The 17597-nt window shown below is 39.8% G+C and overlaps 1 protein-coding gene across 4 annotated transcripts in view; it reads right to left on the bottom strand.

The window, feature by feature from the left end:
- The window catches only part of LOC136871607 (cysteine desulfurase), a 145209-nt gene that overhangs the window by 78463 nt on the left and 49149 nt on the right, over positions 1 to 17597 (bottom strand). For all 4 annotated transcript variants that reach the window (XM_067145059.2, XM_067145060.2, XM_067145061.2 and 1 more), the window contains exon 7: positions 15683 to 15840. In XM_067145059.2, the coding sequence (XP_067001160.2) occupies positions 15683 to 15840 (158 nt within the window). The remainder of the gene's footprint in view (positions 1 to 15682; positions 15841 to 17597) is intronic.

The raw sequence follows: 17597 nt of genomic DNA, 5'->3' as shown, positions 1-17597 counted from the left end.
AGCCAAGAAAAAAAGTTATTAATTGGCCATTACCTTGTTGTTGACCGCTGCCGAGGAAAGAGGCGCTTCCCGCCTCCTGCTATGTACTTAATACACTGAAAGATGGAACAGAAGTGGCCCGTAGACCCTAAAATCAGCAGTTTAAATACTCTCGCGGAAGGTTCTAGGCGTTAGGGGAATGAGAACACCCTCCCACGAGGATTTTATTGGTTCATCAATAAACCCCCTACACAATACTAAGAAGAAACACATAATTGGTGGAAAATTAATTTAAGAAATTCGGGATAGGCTAGATTAAAAACAAGGGGAAAGAAGGGGTTAATATTGCCAACTTAACCAATGACTGAAAGAAATTTAGCAAAGAACGAACATTTGAAATAAAATTTTCTCCAACAAAATAGTTCTTTGACTCCGCACTAGGGTGCACTATTGTTGATCTTCAGTAGTGTCCTCTAGAAGAGAAGGTTCACACTTCTTACTTCAAGCGAAACAAAAACACATCAAAAATGACACAGTTCAAAAACTCAAAATTTTCCACGTGGTGATATCTTCTGAGAAAGTAGAGAATTAATAGCGTAGATAAAGTTCAGACTTCCACCAGCAGAGGAGTTTCAACTGGCGCAAATTTTGAATTAGCGGCGTGGAGGTGTACCGCCCGGTACAGACCTCCCCCCCCTAAAAGTACCTCCAGGGGTGACACATGAAATCTGTTTGAAACAAGGTCCAAGTTATGCTGTGGATATGAAGATTGATTGCAGAAGCATTTATAAGATTTTCTTAATTTGGTTTGATTCAGTTTCAAAATTTTGTTGTTGCAGGTGAAGTAAAGTCTTTATATTTGTAGAAGTTGAATTTCTGAAGATAAACTTTTAATACTTAGAGGTGAAGAAAAATTTTGCAATTGCCGCCAAATATTGCTGTTGAATTCCCAAGTGTAGTCATTGCTTATCGTAACTGTCCATGTAGTTGATGTTGATTAAGTTGAATGGCCAGACCGGCCGTTGCAGCTTGCGTCCAAAAGGAGGCCGCTCGGACCCCTCAAGTACCCTGAGATACCGCTCGCCCGCACTATGAGGGGAGCAGAGGTGTTGAAACACGCCGCGCCCGCGGTGAACATATACAGGCTGCGGGCAAGTAGCAGGTCGTGCACCGCGCATCAGCCTTGGCCGGGAGGAGAGCTCCGGCTCGCCGTGCACCTGACGTCCTCGCTGGAGAAGAGGGGGCCTGTCCTCTGCCCCAGTTGCTGCATGGCGCCCCGCGGCTGCGGGGGCACTGAAACATTAAAGCTAGGCGGCAGAATTGTGTTGGACCATCATCTTTTTGAGGGCACAGGCTTAGTGAAGAGGTTGAGGGGTCAGCGGCGTGCAGGTGTCCATGACATTTAATGTAATCAAGCCGCAGTGTGTATAGCAGGAGACGGGAGCGTGGTAATGGCCATGGTAAGGACAAAATGGCAGTTTAACGGATCGGGGACGGTTTTACAAAAAGCTTACATATAAGACAAAATATTATAGAAAGGGCAGAAAGCCTTAAGAGTGAAACACAAAAAAGATATAACCTTCATATCCTTTCAAAATAATATGAAGCAAGTTAACACAGAAGTTACACCGGTTTCACCTGAGACAGGTGAACCCTAAATATCCTCTCGGTGGCTGGATTACTTAACAATAAGGTAACCGGCGTAAGGAAATCCAGAATAATGCATGGCCCATGGAATCTGGGGGCAAGCTTGCCCGCGGGAACAAAGTTCTTGACCATCACCTGGTCACCTACCTTCAAAGTGGTGGGTCTCCGTCCACGATCATACCTTTCCCTAACCTTTTCATGAGATACCTTAAGATTGGCTTTAGCCTTCTTCCAAAGATCTTTAATATTATCCGGATCTATTGTCTCGGGTAGAATGTCACTCAGAGACCAGAGGTTAGAGAGCGGCGTGTTGGGAACAAATTTGAACATCAAAGAAGCTGGAGTAAATTTATGTGATTCATGAACCGCCGAATTCAAAGCAAAAGCTAACCAATGCAGGGACGTGTCCCACCTGGAATGATCTTCATGATGATAGGCAATAAGTGCGGACCTGAGATTACGATTAACCCGTTCAGCCAGATATGGTTGAGGGTAATAAGCAGAAGTAGTTACATGAGAGATGGATAAGTCAAAACAGAATTTACGAAATAAATTAGATGTAAAAGCCTTAGCATTATCAGATACAATATATTGGCACGGACCAAAAGAAGCAAAAATAGAATTTAAGCAAGTAATGGTAGACTGAGCAGTAGCCAGCTTAGTCGGAAATAACCAAGAAAATCTGGTAAAACCATCTACACATACGAAGATGAACTTGTTAGCATTACCCTTTGACTGGGGGAAGGGTCCTACATAATCAATGTACAGGCGTTCCATGGGGCGCGACGCTTGATGGGAAGACAAAAGGCCTACCTTGGTGGACATGGTTGGTTTACTAATCAAACAGGATTTACAAGCCTTTACTAGTTCACGGATTTCACCGTCCATACCTTTCCAGATGAACATTTCACGAATCTTTTCACGGGTTTTAAAGATTCCAAGATGCCCTCCTAATGGGGTCTCATGATAATATTTGACGATCATAGGCACGAGAACAGCTGGAACGACAACCTTCATCATCTTGTCATGCCTCGATGGGCAACATAAAACACCATTCCTCAGAACATAAGGGACAACATGTTCCCCAGAAGAAAGGGTTTCCATTATCGGAGCCAGCGTCGGATCTTCACGTTGGTATTTCTCAATGTCCCTAAAAAGCATGGGAGCATCTGTTAAGATGGCATTAACACCGGATAGTATGGACTCGGGAGGTGATGAACTGTCGACCGGTTCCTGGGTCTCGACGTCGTTAGAAAACATACGGCTGAGTCCATCAGCAACAACATTTTCGGTACCTCTGATATGCCTGACATCGAATTGGAAGGCAGAAATACGGATGGCCCAACGGGCTATACGACCAGTACGACGCGGCCTACCTAAGACCCAGCTTAAGGCTTGATTATCTGTCTCCAGGTTGAATTTAACATGTTCCAGATAGAGGCGGAACTTCTCTAAGGCGAATAAGACTGCCAAACCTTCGAGCTCATAGATGGAATACTTGGCTTCTTGAGCCGACAAAGTCCTAGATGCATAGGCGATGGGTCGCCTCCCTAGTTCAGTCTCTTGAAGAAGGACTGCCGCTACTGCTGACGACGACGCGTCGGTTTGGACGATGAATTTCTTCGAGAAATCAGGCATAGCAAGTACAGGGGCATTACAAAGAGCTAATTTAAGGTCTTCAAAAGCGGCTTGTTGAGAAGGTCCCCACTCGAATTTGATGCCTTTCCTACGAAGAAGGTTTAAGGGCGCCGCTCTATTAGCGAAGTTAGGAATAAACTTCCTGAAGAAATTCACCATACCAATGAACCTGGCGATACCTTTAATGTCCTTGGGAGGTTTAAAATCACGGATGGCCTGTGTTCTAGAATGATCGACGGCTACACCATCAGATGACACAATATGCCCTAGGAAAGACATAGAGGGCTTAGCAAAGGCGACCTTGGACAACTTAACAGTTAACCCAGCCTTGCGAAGGCGATCGAGAACTTCTCGCAGATGATCTAGATGCTCTTCAAAAGTCTCTACAAATACGACTACATCATCCAAGTAGTGATATAAGTACTCAAATTTGATGTCGGAGAAGACCCTATCTAGTAGCCTAGTGAGTACAGCTGCTCCCGTGGGGAGCCCGAAAGGCACGCGGTTGTATTCGTATAAGTTCCAGTCCGTGGCAAACGCTGTAAGATGTTTAGACTCTTCGGCAAGGGGAATTTGATTATAGGCCTGATTCAAGTCCAAGATAGTAAAGAACTTGGCCTTACGAAACCATGAAAAACAAGAATGAAGGTCAGGAAGGGGCACAGATTGCAACACCACCTTCCGATTGAGACCCCTATAATCAATGACAGGCCTGAAACCTCCTTGGGGTTTCGGGACTAAAAAAATAGGCGAAGAATACGCTGACTTAGAGGGCCTAATAATACCGTCCTTCAACATCTGATCGATAATTTCTTTCAGAGCCTTCATTTTAGGTGGAGATAGCCTATACGGTGGAAAACGGACAGGAATCGAATCCGTGACCTCAATTTTGTATTCAATCAGGTCAGTAACACCAAGAGTATCAGAAAACACCTCTGGAAACGACTGACACAGCTTACGAATACTATCAGCCTGCTCCTCAGGTAGATGTCTAAGATCTAACAACATCTCATCCTGGGTAGGCGAAATAGAAGAACATGATGCAGAATTACACTTTAATAAAAGGATGTTACAATTAGAGGCAAATTTGAAAGTGCAAGACCTACTCTGAAGGTCGAGCACAAGACCAGTGTGAAAAATAAAGTCCGCTCCCAATATAATGGGGCAAGACAAGTGCTTGGCCACAAACAATTTAACTTTCCATGTGAATTTAAAAATACGAATTTTGACCAATAAGGAACCTAGAATTTCTAATGGGGATGAATTAGCCGAAACATATTGAACCGGAGATGAGACATAGTCAGGTAGTTTACAAACAGATTTCAATTTAGAATACCATTCAGCCGAAATAATCGAACAAACACTGCCTGAATCTAAGAGAGCTGTTATAGGCTCGTTATTTAACTCAATCTTAAGAAAAGGAACCGGTGCGGGGGAATCCGCCGCAATCCTAAGACACTCTTTGGGACCTTCAAAAGATAAATTTGAAAATTGCTCGTTCCCTGAATTTACAACCTGTTTACTAGGGGCTGAGTCTCGGGAAGATGGATTAGTCGACTCAGCCGAAGCCACTAGTCACTTTTTATTATTGGCATAGGTAGAATTTGCACCAGAAGTTGAGCAAGAGGGGGTGCTAATCGAGTTTGGGCAATTCTTGGCGATATGTGAGAAAGCCCCACATTTAAAACAGCCTTGTGCTGAACCAGCTCCATTATTTGCCCTACTAGTTTTGACCAATGAACATTTATTGCGAAGATGGTCAGGCGACCCGCAAGCATAACATTTACGGGGTGTGACTGGTCGGCGAGGTGGAGGCCGAGTATTACTAAACGAAGGAGGGGGTTCTTTTGCCACACGCAAAGAGTCAGCGTACCTCACTCCTTCCGCTGAGACGGCCAACGCTTGAAGTTCAGAGAAAGTTTGCGGGCACGCCGCGAAACACAAATATGACCTATAAGATGGTGAAATGCCTTCTACAATAGCCTGTACAATCTGATCTTCAGGAAAATGAAGGGCAAACACCCTAGTATAAAACTTAATGTCTTGTATGAAATCAGCCAAGTTCTCATCCAAGCGCTGTACACGATAATAGTACTTCTGAATCAGAGATGACCTCACGCGGGCGGGAATAAAATTTGCAAGCAAGTGTGCATGAAAATCTTCAATAGATGACTGTTCGGCTATGGCTCTTACTATTTTGTCAGAAAGAATACCAATTGCATAAGGATAGATGATTTGCAAAATTTGACATGGAGAAAGAGAAAACACAAGGGCATGATCCTGAAATTCAACCAGAAATCTTAAAAATGAAATTACTTCACTGGTGGTATTAACCGAAAACTTAGAGATACCTCTGAGCAACATTGCCAATGGATGAGGCAAGCTGCTAAACCCGGGTGACATAGTAGGTAAAGATTTCAATGGCAAGGTAGTTAATTCAGAACGGATGTTACTCAACGATGCACGGCGTTCAGACTCGTCCAATGGGGCAGAAGTTGTTTGAGCAGCAACGGTTATCCTATTGACTTCTCCCTTATGAGGCTCTTCCTCGCTACCTACATTCACTGTGACGGGTTGATCAGTTTTGGGAGGAACCTCCCCAGTTAACAATTGAGTGACCTTGCTAGATAATTCAGACATATTTTCAAGCAGCGTACTAGCTTCCTTCTTCTGAACGTCATTCAACTTCAGAGACAACAGATCATTAACTCTATTTGAAAAGTGATATAGCCTAGCTTGCACACGCTTAATTTGATTAGGAGAAGGATCATTTTCATCAAAAAAACTAACTACAGAAGCTAGCCCAGTAATATTCTCCGTGATCGTGGAAAGAGAGTCGTCAATTTCTTTCTCTCCCAAATTGGGGATGGAAATGGGCAAATCTAGGGACTCTCTAAGCTTGTTTGTGTCTACTGCAACCGTGCCTCCAGATTGTACATTTCTAATAGTCAATTCATAGATCAACTCCTCCTTGCGCAAATAGTTAAGATGGAGAACATCGCGAGGGCCGGGCATGGTGACAGAACAATTTTGAAAAACTCAAAAAATTCCAGCAACTGGGAAAATAGTTAGAGTTCGGAACAAAACAATGTTTAGCCATCAAAAGGGGCTAAATTGAGACCCATTCAACCACGCTCTGCTACCACTTGTTACCGAGTTTTTGTGGTAGTTATGCGTGAAAGAAGGTGCGGGGTGGTGAACAGGTCTCAAGCTACTAAAGTAAAATTAATTTAAAATTTAACAAGGTTATATTTTCTTTTTTAAAACAAAGAAATAACAAGCATGGCAGGTACAAAGTAGCAAGTCCAAAGGGTAGTTACAATATTTACAAGATTTGGGCTTCGCGCCCTGACTCCACAATGCTAGGGCAATCAGCCCAGTTTTACCCCAAACACAAGTTTCAACAGAGGGGCAGAAAACCCCATTCATGCCTAGGAGCCCTTGCTCCAAATTACACAGAAAAGCCTCCACGAGGCGTACAACACTCAATTTTCAAAAGAGCCACTCGCTCTCAAATTTAAGCCTCTCCCAGGCCACACAAAACTCCACCTTCAAGTTGTCCTCAACGGACCTAAACACAGGGGTAGAATACCCAATCTACTGAGGTCTATAAAATGAAAAGAAGGTTAATTAAATGACCTCTAAGGTAACAATTTGAGAGGAGGCGAACTTGCACTCCTAATACACTTTGATTAAGACCTACTTGGCACTAGGCCGTTAATACAAGGGCTAATCCCATACTAAAGAGGTGAATTAAGAAGAGAACAATTTGTTTTACGTTAACGAAGAATAGGTTGAGAAAAATAAGTTCACCTCAAAACAATATGAGTGGGAGCTCGAGAGGGTTAGCACTCTCTATCCCAGTATGTAGCTTTAAAAGAGAATATATGAAAGAGTAGTTACATTTAGGAAAAGGTTACATGGTGGAACGCTTAGAACCCGCCCCGAGAGTTAAACTGCTGAGCTAGCCAAGAAAAAAAGTTATTAATTGGCCATTACCTTGTTGTTGACCGCTGCCGAGGAAAGAGGCGCTTCCCGCCTCCTGCTATGTACTTAATACACTGAAAGATGGAACAGAAGTGGCCCGTAGACCCTAAAATCAGCAGTTTAAATACTCTCGCGGAAGGTTCTAGGCGTTAGGGGAATGAGAACACCCTCCTACGAGGATTTTATTGGTTCATCAATAAACCCCCTACACAATACTAAGAAGAAACACATAATTGGTGGAAAATTAATTTAAGAAATTCGGGATAGGCTAGATTAAAAACAAGGGGAAAGAAGGGGTTAATATTGCCAACTTAACCAATGACTGAAAGAAATTTAGCAAAGAACGAACATTTGAAATAAAATTTTCTCCAACAAAATAGTTCTTTGACTCCGCACTAGGGTGCACTATTGTTGATCTTCAGTAGTGTCCTCTAGAAGAGAAGGTTCACACTTCTTACTTCAAGCGAAACAAAAACACATCAAAAATGACACAGTTCAAAAACTCAAAATTTTCCACGTGGTGACATCTTCTGAGAAAGTAGAGAATTAATAGCGTAGATAAAGTTCAGACTTCCTCCAGCAGAGGAGTTTCAACTGGCGCAAATTTTGAATTAGCGGCGTGGAGGTGTACCGCCCGGTACAGTTTACACGGAAGCAGAGGCAATTCTGCAGTTATTTGTCATTGTTCTTATCTCTCTCCTTCACCCTTCCCTCTTCCACCTTCAACACACTGAATGACCTTGGTCATTAGGGAGCTTCATTCAGTTCCTTTCAATATGCCTAAAACGAAAGTCTCAGTTTGTGGGAAGTTGCGAAGTTTCGTTCGCGAGTTTGGTGAAAACATATTCTGTACGGATGGAGTGATATTATTCCGTAAACTGTGCGAGGTAAAAGTTACTGCTGAAAAACGCTTCTCTGTGCAACAACACTGTAATACTGTAAAACATAAGAATTGTGGTGTAACTAGATATTCTGCACTCGAAAATAGGCAACGTCTGCTATTCGAAACCCCGACATCAAGTTCACAGTGTTCACAATTTTCACAAGATCTCTGCAAGATGATGGTTTAGTCTAAAATTCCTTTAAAGAAACTTAACAGCCAAAGCTTCGGACAGTTTCTTGAAAAATATACAAAGCATCCTGTTCCCAACGAATCTAATCTCAGGAAGGACTATCTGACCCCTTGTTATGAAGAGATGTTGGATATAATAAGGCGTGGCGTAGGAGACAGTAAGATATGGGTTTCAATAGACGAGACCACAGATGTGGATGGAAGATATGTACTAAATGTGATCGTTGGCACGCTGAAGGAAGACCGGCCTGAAGATACGTTCCTCCTGACGTGTGAAGTGCTAGAAGAAGACAAACCATTCCACCATTGCAGTTCTCTTAGACAATTCAATGAATCTGTTGTGGCCAAACGGGGCAAAGATAGAGCACATTTTTCATTTTGTAACTGACGCTGCTTCGTATATGGTGAAGGCAGCCAAGGGACTTAAAATGCTATACCTGAAAATGATACATGTGACATATTTTGCACATGCCTTGCATAGGGCAGCTGAAGAAGTTAGAAGTAGCTACCTTGAAGTTGATAAATTAATATCGAACTGTAAGAAAGTGTTTGTAAAAGCTCCACTTCACGTTCAGAAATTTCAAGGAGAAGCACCTTCACTACCCCTACCTCCCCAGCCAGTAATAACGCGATGGGGGACTTGGCTTGATGCTGCAATGTACTATTGCAACAACTTAGATGTCGTGGAGAAGATCGTGAAGTCTTTTGATCCTGCAGAATCGTCCTCCATAAAAACCACTCAAGATTTATTTTCAAGCACTACATGAAAAGCGGACCGGGCTTAAATAAAGTCCAATTTTAATTCTTTGTCTGGAGCAATCACACAACTGGAAGTTTCAGGTGCACTGGATGTTGTAAAGTGCATTGAACAGGAATTAAAGCATGCGAAAGGAACAATAGCATCTAGGGTGTGTATAAAATTAGAAAATGTACTGGAAAGAAATAGCAGACTTGTGTACCTGTGTGGAATAAGTGACATTCTTTGTGAAAACCCTTCATCTGCAGATTTCCAGGAATTTTCTCCAAGTGATCTAACTCTATTCAAGTATGCTCCCGTTACATCATGTGATGTCGAAAGAAGTTTTTCTCGCTACAAGATGATACTCAGCGACAACAGGAGGGGATTCTCATTCAACAATCTTAAGATACATGTGGTCATTAATTGCAACAATTCTGATAATGGAGACTAGATCAGGTATGAAAGTTTCATTCAAATAACATATGTTTTGTGTATAAATTAAAATCTGATTGAATATTGAACAGTGAAAGTAATTGTAGTGTTTATGTCTTCCACAGAGTCCATCCTTGCCTAGGAGTATGCAGTGTAACCTTAACGAGTTCATAATATATTCATCATTTTAGTTGATTTTGGGTTAAAGATTTCAAAGAATTAAAACTTTTTTAACTTTAAATTAATTGCAGCCTGTAGTAATGGTAATAAAAGTGTTTCTATGTAACGTAGACGCTATTCATTAAGTCATATTTTGAATTTTATATATCATATTTTTATGTTTTTTAGGTCATAAATGCATACATATTTCATACATTTTTAGGTCATAGAAATCCGCCCCCTAGTGATAACCTTCGTGCCATAAATTCACACGATAACAGCCTATCCGAAATTTAATCCGATGAGAGAAAATATACACTAACCTCTGAAATCAATGATGCACTCTGCCATATCTTGAGGTTATCCCATTCTTACTTAAATGCAGTATTTAGCATTAAAATTAAGTGATCGTTTACTTCACCCTTTATTTTTTAACGAGTTAACAACTGCTGTCGGACACGTTATTTACACGCTTATTACGAAAACATGAACTCCTCTTTCACATTCACTTTTCTTTACGGAACAGAAGTCGAAGGGTATTACTAATCGGCTCCAACATCGCCTTCGAATGCTGACGAGGGCGCTTGCTATTGGACATAGTGAGGAAACGATACCAAAGATGATCGATCGCATGCAATATATGGGTGCATAAATATCGGTACCAGAAAAACATCACACACGCTTAATCGCTTGTAATAACAGATGTGTTAGTATTGAGGTGCTGTAACCGAAGGATAATACACAGTTTAATATAGGAATTTTGAAGGGAGAGAAAAATCTGACGTTATAACGGTGTTCTCGTTATATGCCGTACTCACTATAGAGGACTTCTACTGTGTTATAAAGAAGTGTACAAGGTTTAGAAGGTTAATAGAGATGTGTCTTATACTGAACTAGAAGACTGAAGAGTTACGTAAGACATTGACAAGTTACGTATATCATTCATCCCATTTAAAATATAAACACTGATGTTGCCATGACTTTTTTTTCCCCTTTGGAACAGAAGATAATAGTACAGTGATTATAAGAAGTGTAAGTTGTCTGGAGGAACGTTGTTGTAAGTGAAAGTATGACGAGGAATGCAAGCAGAACTTGTTATTGCAGAGGAGTTCATTTAAAAAGGAATTAAGTTTCTGTGAAAAATATGGATCTGGATTGTAAAGGAAGTTGTGTGTCATTGAAGGCGCAGTGGATCGCCCACATGAATTCAAGGTTGAAGAAATTATTTTAAGCGGCACTTGTAAGTAGTCGGCCAGTGGGTCTTCATGGTCATCAAAATACTACGTGTAGATTGGTTTTGATTTTTTTATAAAAAGAGCAGCTTGTAAATATAATTCTTGAAGACAAAGAGGTATGTGTATTAGAATATACGTGCATTGTTTATTTTGTTAAAGATATTAAATAATTTATTGAAGTGAAAAACACATTGCAGTCTATGCTTGTGTGGAGAGATGTGAGGTCTTCATTAAGATTCCAGATTTCATGTTCCTAAGTATTTAAACAGAAACAAACATAAATGCTTTTACATGTCTAAATATTTAGGTGTGATTTGATAGAACGTTACGATGTTCTTTCAAGAATGAAACATGATTTTCTACTTTAAGTTGTTTCTTTTTCAAATATCACACTGTCACCATATATTTTCTTTTCAGGTAGTTCATAAATGCACTACTCAAAATTAGTTTCAGCAGACTGAAGAAAAATGCAGTACAGACTTTTTAAACCAGTGCTAAGATGGTCAATTTGTCCTTGTTCTTGTCGCATGTCTCAGTGTGAACTATCTGTATCAAATGTGTTCTTGGATGCCATCTGCAGAGTGCAAATGAAACTATCACGGCAGGTAAGTCTGACGCTGATAACTCGCCCCAAGACCTTAGGCCATACATGACAAAGATAAAGAAAATCAATCAACTTGGCACTGCTTTGAAATAAAACATGCAAAAAAAAAGAACTGTGCCGCACACTTTTGGAATATTTATACTAAAATGGACCCCACCTATTGCTAAGTCTATAAAAAAATCTTGGTGGTGATATTTGCACCAATTAGAGCATACAGTACATTATAATACCAATTTTTTATTTATATTTTTTGGTGTGACCTTCCAAGAGTTAAAAATTCATCACTTTTATTGTACTTGGACTAACTCAATGAAATCAGGCAATATATATCCTATTAGACGTGAGAACTAAGAAAGAGAATTACAGAGGTCTAGTGACACAATTTTAGGTTCTAGATGACATTTCGTGATTTCTTTATGTGGTCCTAAACTTTTGACTGGTACTGTATTTGGTTAACGGACCATTTTGCTTGTTGGACAGTTTTACACACTGGACATTTATATTTACTGGACCTTTTGTTTATAGACTAGATGTCTTGGACCAATTAGTAACTGGACTTTCCAGTATGGATCTTTTGCACATTTAGACCTTTTCGTTTGGAACTTTCCTCTGCGAAGCATTTAAGGAGGGCTCACATACCTGCCAACATTTAGAAATCAAAAATAGGAAGATTTTTTAATTCTTGGATTTCATCTCATATGTCATGGTCTAGGTGAAAAATGGACAGGATAGAAGGCATACATATCTACAGTGACAATGCAAATTGACCATTAAATTTCAAACTAAAACATAAAAAAAAATGGTTACAAGAAAATATACATAATCATTCTCATTTATGACACATACATATGGATAATAATATTTATATCACACCGACACATGCAACAAAATGCATAATAGTTCCCTTTATTAGACTGTAAAATGAATGGAAATTTAATTTTAAAGGTATCTCTGAACACTTTGAAATAACACTTGTTATGTTTTTTGGCCATAACATGAAGAGAAAATACCAGAAACTGTCACCGACACAACTCCCTGAAATACATGCAACTCATTAAAATTATGAAGTAAGAATGAAAAATGCACAGAAATTCGCAAGACTACCACATACAAACAGGTTAATGTGTTTCATACGTTATCAACATACGACTTTGACAGTGGGGAAAAGCACAGAACCACAAGAAAAAACACATGGCCTACAACTCCAACGAAACTACGCACAAGAACAATGTTAACCCCTTAAGCGGGGAGCTCGGTACACATTAGCTCACTCTCAGGTGGGGAGCGATTTCCCTGATTGAAGAAAATATTTAATTACTTGATTAAAAACAATCTTAGACTAAAATGAACTATTGAAGGGCCAAAAGAGAAATATTTACTTGAATATAATGAATTTAATTCTTGAAAAATTCTATTATTTTAATTTTTCAATACTTTGTGCAAAAACGTACTAAGTGCTTTCACACTGTGATATCGAGATTGCTTCTTCCTAACAGCAAAGCTCTGGTTTTTGTTTATACAATAACTTTCACCTGAATATTTTAGGCAGTTTACTATCAATCTCTGCCTGGAAATAAATGTTTCTGTATAATAAAATCTAAAGTTTACATAGTGCAATGGAATAAATTATAATACTCACGAAATTTTCTGTTATGTTGGTTTGCGCTTTTGAGGGATCAAGTTTATATAGCCTCCCTACAATTACTAAGTGACATAAACAGACTACATTACACTACAATACAGGTAATATTTACAGTATTTACAGTCTTCACAGTGTTATGTCTTTTACAGCTGTTCATTATGATACACACGGAAGCAGGTCATGTTATATAACCTGTCTCGCCTTTGCATACTTTATATAATCCCATTCCGAAACGCGATCGTTTTCTTGTTATGTAAACTTTACATCCTAGCCATCCTTTCCATACCAAGAGGTTCTCATCAATTGACATTTTGCCATCAGGGTATAAGCTTCTGAAAATTTTGCTAACAGGTGGTCAAATACTGGATTTATCTCATATATTTTTGGAGGAAGTTTTGCATTATTCACCTCATTGTCAGAGATATGTATAGAGCTGTGGAGGAAAATCTAATAATAATAATAATAATAATAATAATAATAATAATAATAATAATATTGGCTTCACGTCCCACTCACTACTTTTACGGTTTTCGGAGACACTGAGGTCCGGAATTTAGTCCCGCAGGAGTTCTTTTGCATGCCAGTAAATCTGCTTACAAGAGTCCGACGTATTTGAGCACCTTCAAATACCACCGGTCTGGGCCAGAATCGAACCTGCCAAGTTGGTGTCAGGAGGCCGGCCAGGCCACTCAATCTGGCGAGAAAAATCTCTTCTGTGTCATCAGCTCATAGAAAATAGGCGTAGTGAACAAGCGATTGCGAGAAATAATGTCCTAATTTAGGTTTCTGTACAATCCCCTGCGCCAACAGTATGGCCATAAGAAGCTTTATTTCGTCCTTATTTGTTCGGACACTGTCTTGATCTCGATTCCTACCTTTCGTCTTACTAAACTGGGTTTTATGTGTGATTTCCTGCTTGGCATCTTTTGTCTGTTCAGCTATGTTCTGGCATATCTCGTCATAAAAAAGTAATTAAAATATTTCGCTCAGTTTTGTTTTCCCTAAAAACACTCATTACATCACGATGGAAATTTGGATCAAAGCGGGAATTTCTTTGTCCATTTTCCGTATAAGTTGATGAAGAACTTGCAATGGTTGGATTGTAATCAGTATTATCGTCACAACTGTCACTGTCATGATCGCTACTTGAACTGGAATCGAACATGTATCGTCTCTTTTGCGACTGCTGAACATTTGCATCAGCTACGAGCCTGCAGTACTTATTCCAGGTAATTTCCTGTCACTTACGAATTCCCCTTCGGCAGAATTTACTTCACTAATACCACAATTCTCTCCACTAAATTCCAACATTTCGTTTATCATGACCCGTAAAACATCTTCCTCTAAGTGGGGGCCGGTAATTCGTTACAGATATTTTAGCGGAAAAAAAAGGAAGAAAAAGGATCAAATAGAACCCTGGTCTCAGCAGTTTCGACGGAAATCATAAAATATTACGGATGCGTACGATAATAAAATGTCGTGTAACTCGCGACAAACACACACTCCAGTCGTGAAGGAAGGGGATAATAAATCAGGTCACAGTTCTAAAATGTCATCAGAGATGTCTTTTCAGTGTCATAATCACTAGAAATCCCTTCAACAGCAATATTATTACATCCCAGGGACGATTTGGCAGTGAGCTAAAGCTTCAGCGCGGAGCTATTAGGCCTTAGGTCATTCTTGCCCGGACGTCAGTTGCGTTCTTTATGTTGCAACTCATGGATGACACATAGGTATTGGGAGAACATAGTTGAAAAAATTCACATCGGAGGGCAGACTCATCCGGAATACGCTGCTGAAAAGAAAATAAACCTCTGCAGGCAGGCAACTGAGAAAAAATATATAATTTGAATCAGCGGATATATCCGCGTTCCCCACCGAGCAAGTGACTTGTAGCCGCGGATCTCGCCGCATCGCCCACCCAACGGGTTAATAGTGCACGACCACACAATAACAAACTCATTCTTTCGTCTCGATTAACCAAATCACTAGCGCGCACTAGCCTCCCTTGCTTTTAGGAGAATTTCCGTCCCGAATCTCCAGCTGTAAAGCACATACACTACACGAAGGCAACGGACGACACACTCACAAAATAAAGAATTAAATAAATACTCAAAAATGGGGTAGCATAAATTACACAAGCACATAAGAATTCATCCTTTATCCTATGGGAAGATTATTGGCTGAACTGGAGGTTATATTGGTCAAAAATAGGAAGAAATAAGAATAAATCAGAAAATTGGAAGACACGTTAAAAAACGGAAAGTTTCTGGGTAAATCGGAAAGGTTGACAGGTATGAGCTTAGTCAGAGATTTGATTTTAGTTGGATCATTATTTTTAAAAACAAAAGCAGAATCATGCCCCATGAAATAAATAGCTGCGATGATCATAATTTGAAAACTGTCCACTAACACAACAGGTATGCAGCTCAAAAGAGTATATCACCAGTTATAAAAATTACCTGAAAAAACTTCAGATCAAAAAATTAAGTAGCAAAGGAAAACACAATCAAAAACTTGATCAGTGACATTCTAAGGACCTTTTTACCTCCATTTCTCGTTCACAAATTGCACATGCCTGGCCCATGCCAACAGCTAGAGGAGTAGGTACTGTTCCACTTCTCATACCCCTCTCTTGCCCTCCTCCACTCTGAATAGGTTCAACTCTCACACGTGGTCGTCTACGCACATACAAGGCACCAATACCTACAAGAGATGAAAAATCAACAACTCTCATTAAATAAAAACAAGGGAAAATGTATGCAGTATTTCTGACGGGGGGGGAGAAGAAGAAAAGAAAAAGATTATTTCAAATTTCCCTTTGAAAAATCAAATGATCATAAATATTTATGTCCTACAACAAATGAATATAAAAATGATAATGTTACTGGTTTTACGTCTCCCTACCCACTCTTACGGTTTTCGGAGGTGCTGAAGTGCCAAAATTTAGTCCCGCAAGAGTTCTGTTATGTGCCAGTAAATCTACCGACATGAGGCTGACTTATTTGAGCACCTTCAAATACTACTGTACTGAGCCAGGATCGAACATGCCAAGTTGGGGTCACAAGGCCAGCGCCTCAACCGTCCAAGCCACTCAGCCTGGCTTTCAATAAATGAAATTCAAATTCAGTGCATCGAAAAGAGGAAAGTAACTCAGGGCCTATGAAACTATTACGAATTACACAATCAGTTCTCTAGAGCAGGGTTTCCCAAACTTTTTGTGTCTAAGGCCCCCGCAGAATATCACAATCATGTCCAAGGATGCCCTAGCCACAGAACGTCATACTGAATTCAGTAAACAAAAAACAGGATTTTGTTATGTTACCATGTTTGATTGTATTTGGATTCATTTGAACCTCAATATCTCGAACCTCCATTACTAGAATTTTCGTATCTCGAAGCAACTTAAATTTCCCGGCCGTTTTTCCTATTCTTCACGTGTATTTATTTCTGGATTACTTGAAATTCGGTTACATGAATTTCTTGATTTCTTGAAGCAAACATTTCCTCCCTTGAAGCAAAAAATTCTCTGTAACTCTAATTTTGTGCAACATTAACTGTACAATATGGCATTTGTGATATGTGAACAACAGTTAACAAATAAAGAAAGGGTTACAGTGATGCTGGGGCTAATATGAAGGGAACCGAAGAACTAAAACTTCTAGTGATCGGAAAAACAGCGAAGTCTCGCTGTTTCTCGGGTGTAATTAATTACCGGTCACGTATGAAAGCAACCCCCAAAGTCGCAGATAATAAGCTCCATTTATGAATCTCAGCTGTGTGGTATTGATGAGAAGTTTCGACGTGAAGGGAGGAAAGGTTAACTGTAACAAACAGAAGAGACAACAGCCCTATTCATAATGCAAATGTAACCGTAAACTTGACAACGTAACGTAACCGTAAAATTAATGCAAAAATTTGTGGTATTCACAATGGAGGAACGTAACATTAACGTAAAGAGTACACAGCAGCCAATCAAAACACTGCCATGTTATTTAGCACGGAAGTCGGGTTTGGGGCTATCTTGCAGTTTTATATTTCAATACCTCGATGGAATCAAACAACGTGGTAGCGGAATTCATATTACTTCAAACATCTATTGCTTTGCTCCTGGGAGCTGTGTACCTGAAAAGGCGATCTGAACAATGGTGCAGAAAATGGGTTCATCCCTTTTAATCAAAGAAGTTTATCTCAGGGCGATTTTGGTAATCTACTGTACGAAATGACCCTCATCAGTTTGTTTTGTACATGCAAATGAAACCTGAACTGTTTGCCTTTCTTACGATTTAATTCCCTTTTTCTAATAAAAAGAAATGTAAGGTCTCCTTTACCAACATCTATGCCCCTATCTATCACACCCCATGAGATGTTTGGATCTATTTGTTTGGATGATATAATTTACGTAAACTAGTAGTCTGTCATAATGTTAAGAAATATACAGGGACACTTTTATCTGGGTTTAT

Source organism: Anabrus simplex, chromosome 4 (assembly GCF_040414725.1).
Source record: "Anabrus simplex isolate iqAnaSimp1 chromosome 4, ASM4041472v1, whole genome shotgun sequence".
In the NCBI taxonomy this organism is placed as follows: domain Eukaryota; kingdom Metazoa; phylum Arthropoda; class Insecta; order Orthoptera; family Tettigoniidae; genus Anabrus; species Anabrus simplex.
This window is presented reverse-complemented; position numbering and strand designations above follow the sequence as displayed.